At 33.5% G+C, this 10,143-nt stretch overlaps 1 protein-coding gene across 2 annotated transcripts in view; it reads right to left on the bottom strand.

Moving 5' to 3' along the window:
• Positions 1 to 2,085: 2,085 nt before the first annotated feature.
• Positions 2,086 to 10,143, bottom strand: part of CSN3 (casein kappa) — a 17,685-nt gene continuing 9,627 nt past the window's right edge. The window contains exons 2-5 of one of the 2 annotated variants that reach the window (XM_073891174.1): positions 9,581 to 9,642; positions 5,770 to 5,805; positions 4,093 to 4,585; positions 2,086 to 2,229 (exon numbers count right to left, since the gene is read on the bottom strand). In XM_073891174.1, the coding sequence (XP_073747275.1) occupies positions 4,124 to 4,585; positions 5,770 to 5,805; positions 9,581 to 9,637 (555 nt within the window). In that variant the 5' untranslated portion in view covers positions 9,638 to 9,642 and the 3' untranslated portion in view covers positions 2,086 to 2,229; positions 4,093 to 4,123. The remainder of the gene's footprint in view (positions 2,230 to 4,092; positions 4,586 to 5,769; positions 5,806 to 9,580; positions 9,643 to 10,143) is intronic. The other variant, XM_025886930.2, reaches the window with a different exon arrangement.

Here is a 10,143-nt window from a genome sequence, read left to right as displayed (position 1 = left end):
CAGAGTACTACGTGTGGAATAAAGTAATACCTGTAAAAGCCTTGTTACAGAGCCTGACACATATATCAATTAAATAAAAAATATTACTTTCCATTCGATTTATTGCTCAAGATCACATGGTAAGGATAATTTTGAGCTAAAACTTTGAGGTTTATCCTAATCTAAAGCCCATAAATTTTTTATTATCTTATGTCTGCTTTGAAGTTGTTTTCACATACAGAAAATGAAGAGCAGTAACAAATTATTTCAGGAGGTTGTTGGTGAAGATTAATATATGCAAAAATGCTTTATATATAAGATTTTTTTATTTTAAAGTAGTTTGCTTCGTATTTTATTTCATCTACCAGACTGGAAATGCTTTATAGTAGTGTTCACATGGTTAAGAGCATGGACTTTAAAGCAAAACTATCTGTGGGGCGCCTGGGTGGCTCAGTTGGTTAATCATCCAGCTCTTAATTTCAACTCAGGTCATGATCTCAGGGTCGTGAGATTGAGCCCTGTGTCAGACTCTGCACTGGATGTGGAGCCTGCTTAAGGTTCTCTCTCTCCCTCTGCCTTTGCCCCTTCCCCATCCCCCCTTCCCCTTTCTCTTGTTTTCTCTCTCTCTTTAAAAAAAAGAAGAAAAAGCAAAACTATGTGGATTCAAATCCCAGCCCCATTTGGGGAAAATTATTCATTTCTCTCGCATAACAACAGCAGCAGCAGCAACAACAACACGTAGTCCATGGGCACATATGAAATGACTAAATATGTGTAAACAAATAGAAGATTGACTGGCCTATAGTATATATTGTATAACTGTTGATTCCATATTATTATTAAATATCATTATTGTTAAATGCCCCACAATAATTCTTATAGTACTTTGTACCTATTTGGTGATCAATGTTTTTTGTTAAATTAATAAAATAAATTCTACCTCTTCCACATTTTTACTTTGTTTTTTTTTTTAAGATTTTATTTATTTATTTGACAAAGAGAAACACAGTGAGAGAGGGAACACAAGCAGGGGGAGTGGAAGGGGGAGAAGCAGTCTTCCGGCTGAGCAGGGAGCACAATGTGGGGCTCAATCCCAGGACTCTGGGATCATGACCTGAACTGAAAGCAGACGCTTAATGACTAAGCCACCCAGATGCCCTTTTTACTTTGTTTTTTAAGAAATTAATAGTTATTAATGGTCACGGCAAATAAGGCTCAGCCATACCATGCTCCTGACTATGCCTTTCTTCCAGACTCTAAAATTTGAATGAGAGAGCTGGTGAAAGGCTACAGATCATTCCTAATAATAGCACATCTGTTGAGAATTTCAGCAAAAGATTAGATGGGTGACAGGTAAGCAATTTGTAGGGGTTGAGTGATTTGTATTTTCTCTGGCAGGATGTGTTAAATATGGAGCAAGCACATAAACAACCCATTTATTTACCTTGTAATATGTGTTTAAGGGAAAACCCTATTTTTGGACTTTATTCACCAGTGTTTGTAGACTGGAAGACCTTAATTCCAGAAACTTCCTGGTGTGTGTGTGTGTGTGTGTGTGTGTGTGTGTGTACATACATGCGCATGCTCATGTTTATGTTTGGACAGATGTGAGACCATAGCTTCCAGTCTGGAGGAATCTGGTCATGCAGGTCTAGTCTCCATCAACTTCTGTAATTTTGCCATGTATGTGTGTTTGTAGTTGTGGTCATCTGTAGCTTGCCTGTGCCCAGAATTTCCTCCCAGGAATGATTTAACATTAGCACTTAAATTTTATGTTAACTCCAGAGTTTCCAGGGCTCTCAAGAGTCACTTTGTGGTCCCTGGGATTGAAACATCATAGCTTAGTTCTTTTCTGGTTCCAATGACTTAGTTGTAAGTTTAGATGTTCAGTGTCATCCTGGAGAAGACGTACTTAATCACTGTTAGACCGAGGACCACTTTGAGAATTGGATAACATTATGAACTTTGCCCCCAGATAAACTTGTTTACTGAAACTCACACTAAATTTGCTTTGAAGTGACAAGGTTTCAGAGATCCTTGAGGTATATCTACAGACTCCTCAATTAAGAGATCCACTTGCATTTAAATGGCTTTATTGTGCAAGAAACAAAAAATTAAATGTGATATGGACGTAAAATGTGAAGGGAGAAGAGAAAGGAGCCAAATCCATCAAAATCACATTCTCTCTTGAATGAATGTAGATGAGTGACCAAAGGAGAGTTTAGAGTAGTCATTTAGCTTCATCAAGACCTATAAAAAATGATGACAGTTTAGGAATTTAGTTCATAGTATGCTAACAGTTCTCATGTACAATTTTATTTAGCTTAAATGATTTGTCTCTTATGTCCGTATCCAAGGATTTTATCAAATTAAATATTTAAATTTAAATATTTAAAATTGGCTTATAGTAACTGAAAATAATTGACTTCATCTAATATTTACACCAAAATAATGTCCTTAACATGCTTCTTTATAAGTAATATTATATACTGGTTTTAACTTAGAAATCTAGGTTCATGAATTTTGAACAATTGTAGCTATTGAGATAATTATTATTTCATTAAAAACATAATCATGTAACATTTTGAATCAATACAATATATAACTGTACTACTTGTTTTCATGTTGTGTCCATTAATTTTCTCATTTTGTTTTCCAAATTTTAATAAGTCCAAAGTTTACCCAGCATCTTATCTTCTTTTTCCTACCATATGTCCTATTAAAGAGCAACTAAATAATACAATTTATAGATACATTGATCTAAGGAAAACATAGTGAATTTTCTGTTTTTCTGTATATTAGACAGTCCGTATAGAAATAGATAGCAGAGTAATTACATTTTACTATCTGAAACCAGACAACCAACCAAACCAGACTGGTTTGGTTCCCAGTTTTGAACTTCTGAGCTGTGGTAATTTACTTAAGATTCATGGGCTTGTTATTTTTCTTTTGTGAATTGAAGATAGTAATATAATCTGTTCCATATGGTTGCTATAGGAATAATCTGAGATAACTATATAAAGTTTTTATCATTTAGTAAGGACAGGGTATTTTTTAAAAGTAAATTTTAGCATTTACTGATTTTATTTTTCTAATACAGTTGGCAGACTGATCAGTTTTTACAATCTTTTCACAATATGCATTGTCACTTTATAGAAACCAAAATTATGAGAAAATGAAAGTTCAGAAAGAGTAATGACTTGTCTAAAGTCACAAGATGGAAGAAATAGCCCTCTGGTCTAACACTGGTCTAATGCTATTCCTCTTGTATCACAGGTCACTGTGTTGTATTTCAGATATATAATATATAGACAGGTTGATGTGCTGAAAATATTTATTGCAAAGAAACTCAAAATTTTCTATTTTATTGATCTTTCCCTTTAATTTCTTTCCATAAGTTTCAAGTTATTTTAGACTCTGCCATTTTTCATTGATCCAAATAATAAATGGAAGTGTTGGCATCACATTTAAGGTTCTGAAAGTATTTTAAAAAAGATTCTGAAAGTATTCTTTTAGTATGTATGTGCTTTTAAAATTAAGAATTACAATTCTTCCATGGGTTCATCTTAGAATACAAGAAATTTTGAGTGCTTAAACTTCACGGATCCTTTCAGAACTGATGTCTGAAATAAAGAAATGCTTGGGAAATATATTTCCTTTTGCTCGATTCAGGGCAAAATTAGAGTGCAAGAACACAGTTAAATGTTTAAAATATATTTAAACTCATATTCTATATAAATGTTCTCAGAACATTTATTTTTGAGATAAGAAAAATCACAAGTTTAACAGTATTTCACTCTACTTTCTGTGTGTATAAATAGGAATGAAATAAAACTGGTAGATTTGAGGAGTGTTCTGATTGTTGAAATAAGGTTTGATAATAACATCTCCAATTTTTCTGCATTTTGTAAAATAAGATATTTCATTTCTTATTGGAACAGAATCTAGTATATCAATGCTATGGCACTATCAAATTAAAATTATAATGAACCCATTTTGCCTGCTCTTATAACAGGCTTAATTTATCTATTATACTAGTTTAAGTATTATGATTGTACCGATAAATTCATGAATCTTGTCTGTACTATTTATTTTTGTCTTTTGCTCACTTACCTGTGTTGTTTTTGATGTTTCCTCAGAGTTTTTAGACTATAGGTGAAGTAACGGGAACTGTGGTAGTCTCAGGTGTGCTTGTGATGGTGTATTCTGAGAAAGCCTCTGAAGTGACTACAGTGTCCACTCTTGGTTCAGTGGTAGGAATAAGTGTAGGCTCAGCAGTAGCAATGGTATTGATGGTAGGGATGCCTGTCTTATCCTGAATTTTCTTTGCAGGGATGGCAATAAATGATGGATGAAGGTGTGGGCGATGTACCACGGTGGGTGGGTAGGCATTTGGCAGGACTTGCCATTGAGGAATTTGGGCATGTGGCCTAAATACAACTAGTTTTGCATAATATGGATAAGGCACATATTGATGATTAATTGGTACAGCTGGTCTATGTGGGTAGTAAGTGTGTTCATAGCGAGGATAGTTATTCAGCACATAATGAAATGGGATATACTTGGCAGTTTTCTGATTGAATGGTCTTTCATCATTTTCACGGCACTGTAAAAGGAATACGTTATGGACATGGTATTATTGTAGGCTAGAATGTAGAGATATCTTAAATCAGAACTTTTTAAAGTATATATTTTAGTGTTTGACATTGAATAACTACAATATTGGAAATAGTGAACTCAGCAACCATATTATTTTATGATACAGATTTGTACACTTCCCTTCTACTTTTTGATTTTCAACAAATATTAAAAATAATATTAGTTTCAAACAAATTAGATGAAGTAATACATAATGTAAAACCACGTTGCCTAGGTCTTGGCATAGATGAAAAGCACTCAGTAAATGTGGGACATTATAATAAGTACAATAGCTAGAAAAATCTCATAGAGAGCTTTGACATACTGTGTACAAACTTAGCACACACACAGGAATATATGTGGGTATATAAATATTTTCATATATTTGTGTATATGTATATATGTATTCTTACCACATATTTGTAAATGTTTACAAATTTTATTTATCTAGACACTAGGCTGAGGGCACATTTTTTTTTCTAAATTAATTATAGTAGAATAGTAAAATAATGTGATGTGGGAGGATTCCTGGATTTATACTTTGGATTCTTTTCAGCTTCATTTTATTCATTAAAGATCAGTTAGGTAATTTCCCATTTTTACTTGTCTCTGTTGCTTATGTGCATTTATAAAAATATGTCATTAGATCTTTCCATATGAGTAGAACAAAGCAACAAAATTACACTGCAAAGCAAGTATTTCTTATGAAAGGAGACGTATTTAAATGTGTTCATTCAAACATATTTGGGGAACAAAAAGAGGAAGTAAATGCAAATGTATGAGAAGTATTCAAAGGTGGGTCAGAGAGCAAACTTTCCCCAAGTCTTCAGTCAGGAGAGATACTAGACCTTACATTTGTTTTCCTTTATTCTCAATATTAAACTCTGAGACAGTTTTCTCATGCTGCAAAATATACCTGAAAACCCAAAACACATGACTTGGGTTATAAAAAGAATCCAAGATTTTCAGATGAATATTGAGGTTGATTCGTATGATTGGCTGCTAAAGTGGTTTTTTTTTCAAAGATTATTAGATTATTTTATGGGGTTTATTTATTAATTTTTAGACAAGGCATTTAAATATCATTGAACTTTGCATAATATTATACTTTAAAGTTCATGTCTCTACTAGAAATAATGAAAATAAACTTACAGGTGGCTGTTCCTGGTTTTGCACCTCTGCACCCTGCTGAGGTTCACAGAAATAAGAAATAAGTTAAAAAAAAAAAGCATTGGGTAGAGTCCAGATTTTTTTTGTGGTTTTAAAAATATTTTGTACTAAAGACAAAACATGGTTTCTTTGTTTTTATTTTAATATTGTAAAATATTGTAAAGCATTCTCCATGGTTATTTAATCTATAAGGCCTGTGAACCACTCAAGAAGTGACAGCAGTAAACTATTTAAAATCTTTAAAATCACCACTGGGGAGAAGAATTTAAGGTTGAAAATAATATGATCATCTGACTCCTATGCCAACAAGTATACATGATATTTGCTTCAATGAAAAATATGAATAACCTATATTCAGTTTGTATTGAATGTACATCGGGTTTTTTGTTTGTTTTTTGAATGTACATTGAGATGAGGTCATAATGATGTGGAAAACAAAAGGAAAAGAAAAATTATTAAATTTCCTTACTACTTACAGCCCATTGACAAGTCCTTGAAACAAGCAGAGTGACATTCCTCTAGGGACTCAACTGCCTCAGTGTTGACACTTTGCTAAGGGCAAAAGGCAATCTTAGCCTGACCCTCAGGATCCTATATGTCTACTTTAACATATAAAAATTCCTTTGGAAACTGCCTTTATCTTTACCCCCCAAGATACATGTTGGCAATCATCCCCCAAGCATATGACCCACCGATATACATCTGAAGGGTCTCATGACTAAGGTTTTATTAGACAGTAATGACCTTTTCCCAACAATAGCTGGCCCCCTCAAGATCCTGGAAACCTTGCTTCCAAAATTCCTTATAAACTTACACTATCTCTAACCCCCTCTCAACTTGGAAGTATATAATGGGCCACTCCTCATGACCCCAGTGCAGTTCTTTCTGCCCACGGGTCCTGCCCCTGTGCTTTAATAAAACCATCTTTTTGCACTAAAGACATCTCAAGAATTCTCTCTTGGCCGTAGGGTTCGAACCCTAATGTCTTTACTACATCAATAACAAGTGATATTTTTTAAGTGATAGATCTAGTTCAGGACTTTTCACACATACCCTTTGGGTATAAAAAGACTCTAGAAACCTTTTGGAAGATGTAGGTGGAGAAAATCAGAAATTTGATAAAATAATAAAATTCAGGATATGTTAAGAGAATTCTTTGCTCTAAATGCATTATATTACTAATTTAAAATTTAAAAAGTCATAGAAATATTATAGAAAGTTTGCCTACACTCAAAAATTCTTCTAGACATCTTCATATAATATCAATTTGTACATATGTTTCTGGTATATGTTCATTTTAGTGCATTTCTTATATCTTGCTTTTTTTCAAGAAGCATGATCTCATATTAATTTTCAATTTATCTCATAGTTTTTATACATGGATATTTATAATTGAAAAATGAATGCTTAATGATTATGTCATGAACTGTTTATTCTTTATTGCTAACCATTAAGCTTCTTTCAAAAAAGCTGTTTTATTATAAATAGATAGATGAATAACAACTGTATACCAGTGTCCTTTTTAGTAGTTTTCATAGATTCCTTAAGATAGTTTTTAAAAAATGTAACTTTTGGGGGGACAAAAATTATTTGATAGGAATTATTGGATTGCTGTACAGAAAAGTTGTGCCAACTTATAATGCCACCAATAGGCTATAAGAGTGTGCAATTCATCACATAATTGTTAGTAGTAAATATTATCCTGACTCTATTTAGAGAGAAGGGATAAATTAACACCTAAAAAATACAATCACAATATATGTATAATTTTGACATAAGATTGAATGGTAAATCTATAAACTTTTATTCTTCTTTTGAATTATTTGTTCATGTCCCTGGAACTTGAAGCCTTTGTGAAAATGGGAAGGAGTGTTTGGGATCTAGTTGCTTAAGTTGCTCAGGAAGAGGTTGCCATAGAGCAGGCAGTTGTGGATCATGTGATATTGCGATTTATAATAAGAAATACATATTTGGTCTTCATTCTAGTTTCTGGCACAGTTCTCCTAAAACCCTTATAATTTCCTAGGTTAAATGTTAAAATTATCTTTTATTATGTTATTTGGACCCCACCTAAGGATGGGGGCTGGTTGCCAGAGAAACCAACCACTTGATTTGAAGGTTGGGACTTTCAGTCCTACCCCCTGATCCTCCAGGGACAGGAAAGGGACTGAAGGTTGAATTGGTTACCAGTGGTCGGTAATTCATCCCTATGTAATGAAGCCTCCATAAAAGCCCAAAAAGATGAGCTGGGAGAACTTCCGGTTTGGTGAACACATGGACATTTGGGGAGAGAGACATTCCTGGAGAGGGCATGGGAGCTATGCCCCTCTTCCCACATACCTTACCCTATGCATCTCTTCCATCTGACTGTTTCTGAGTTATATCAATTTATGATAAACTGGTAATCTAGTAAGTAAAACATTTCCTGAGTTCTGTAAGCTACTCTAGCTAATTAACCAAACCCAAGGAAGAGGTTGTGGGAACTTCCCATCTATAGCCAGTCTTCAGAACTACAGGTAACAGCCTGGGCTTGCAACTAGTGTCTGAAGTGGGAGGTATTGTAGGTCTGAACCCTTAACCTGTGGAATTTGACCCTATCTCTGGCAAGATAATGTCAGAATTGAGTTGAATTTTTCAACACTCTGGTGGTATCCAAAAATTACCTGGTGGTGTGTGAGGAACCCCCCCCACCCCCGCCGCCCAACACATATTGGAATTCTGTCCAGGAACCTAAAATAAGAATTTTCTTATTTAAATTTTAATCCCTGCTCCTCAAAGAGACAATCCAAGTTTGGAATGTTCTGGTGGCCACAATAAAATGGAATTTCAAAGAATAAATGAAAGAAAATAAATGTAAAGTCATAATAATGCAAATTTTTAAAGAGTTTGACTCTAAGAATTTACCTAATAGAATTATTTAATAGATATAAACTTAAAAGCAAGTTTAGTAACAAATGAATTATGAAACAAGGACTAGTGTCTTCTAAAATTTATAACTTAAGAGATGATCATATAACATCTTCTGTTTGTCTTCTTGCTCTTGCTATTGGCAAGGGATCCCTGAATGAACATGAAAATGAAACAGAGCAAAAGCCAAAACAACAATGAAAGCAAGTAAAAAAAAAATCAAAAGAAAAAAGCCAAACCTTTTTCCTTGGTCCTATAGCTTTAACATACAGCATGCAATTCAAGAAAATTCCTGCAAACCATAGAATTGAATACTATTCCTGGGGAGGAGTCAGTTGACATTAATGGGAAGAGTATAACAAAAGACACAATGATGTTTGAATATTAAATGTAGATGTGTCAAGGTTTTTGATACTGGTAGAAAATCTTTAACCAAACTCCTAAAGTTTTAAGGATTTAGTCCCTAAAGAAAATGGATCTGTGTAAGATAGGAATTTAATTAAAGGGATTTCTGATCCTGAACTATGATTTATGTATTTATTCTTTAGGAATTATTTTTAGAGCATTTTATAATCCAAAAATATTTCTACTATTGTTTTTTCCCCCAGAATGTATTTTCTGTATAGTATGAGAATTTTAAGGGTTTTTCATAAATAATAAAGTGTGATTTCTTAATTCCTGAGAGCTAAAAGCATATACAGAAGAACATGACTTTAATTTTGTAATGTAAAATAAATAAAAAATAAGTTGCTTTAAAAATTATAGCTAGTATGCAGTTATTTTGTCCTATGAAGTGTAACTGCACTTAGAAATTTGCATAATTAGAACTTTTAAATAAAATTTTCTTAAAATCTTACTACAAATTGATTAGATGAAATTAACTCACCAAAAATGGCAAGGCTAATGCAACGATATTCACAACTAGGAAAAAACTCTTCATCATTGCACCTAAAAAAAAAAAAATTAAAAGGCTCTTTTATAATTTAGAAGTGATTTGGGACAATTTCTGTTTGTTTGTTTGTTTTTGCTTTAAGGGAAAAAAGAGCTAGATTTATGGGTAGATTTAGCCAATGTGGAAAATCTATTTCATCTTAAGGTTTAGAAAAACCAAATTTGAGATTTTCAGGGATACAAGCTTTACCAACACTAGCATCAGTTTTAGGAAGAGAGTTACAACATACACAAATCAGTGTAAGAGGAAAGTGGAAAATGGCACAAGTGGTTTTTTGCAGATAGAAGGTTTCAGTTAACAGAATCATCAAATTCTTTGTGAAGGAGATGGTGTATAGATGGGATTTGTCCATGGAGAGATAAATAGGGACAAAAACTTCCCAAACAGAGGAGAGGAGAGAGGAGAGAGAGGTGAGCAAAGTGAGGAGAGAGAGGAGAGGAGGGAGAGGTGAGAGAGGAGAGGAGGGAGAGGAGAGAGAGGAGAGGAGAGGAGAGGAG

The sequence above is a fragment of the Callorhinus ursinus genome, unplaced genomic scaffold (genome assembly GCF_003265705.2).
Source record: "Callorhinus ursinus isolate GAN/ISIS: 27379988/994484 unplaced genomic scaffold, GSC_fseal_2.0 scaffold4, whole genome shotgun sequence".
Classification (NCBI taxonomy): domain Eukaryota; kingdom Metazoa; phylum Chordata; class Mammalia; order Carnivora; family Otariidae; genus Callorhinus; species Callorhinus ursinus.
This window is presented reverse-complemented; position numbering and strand designations above follow the sequence as displayed.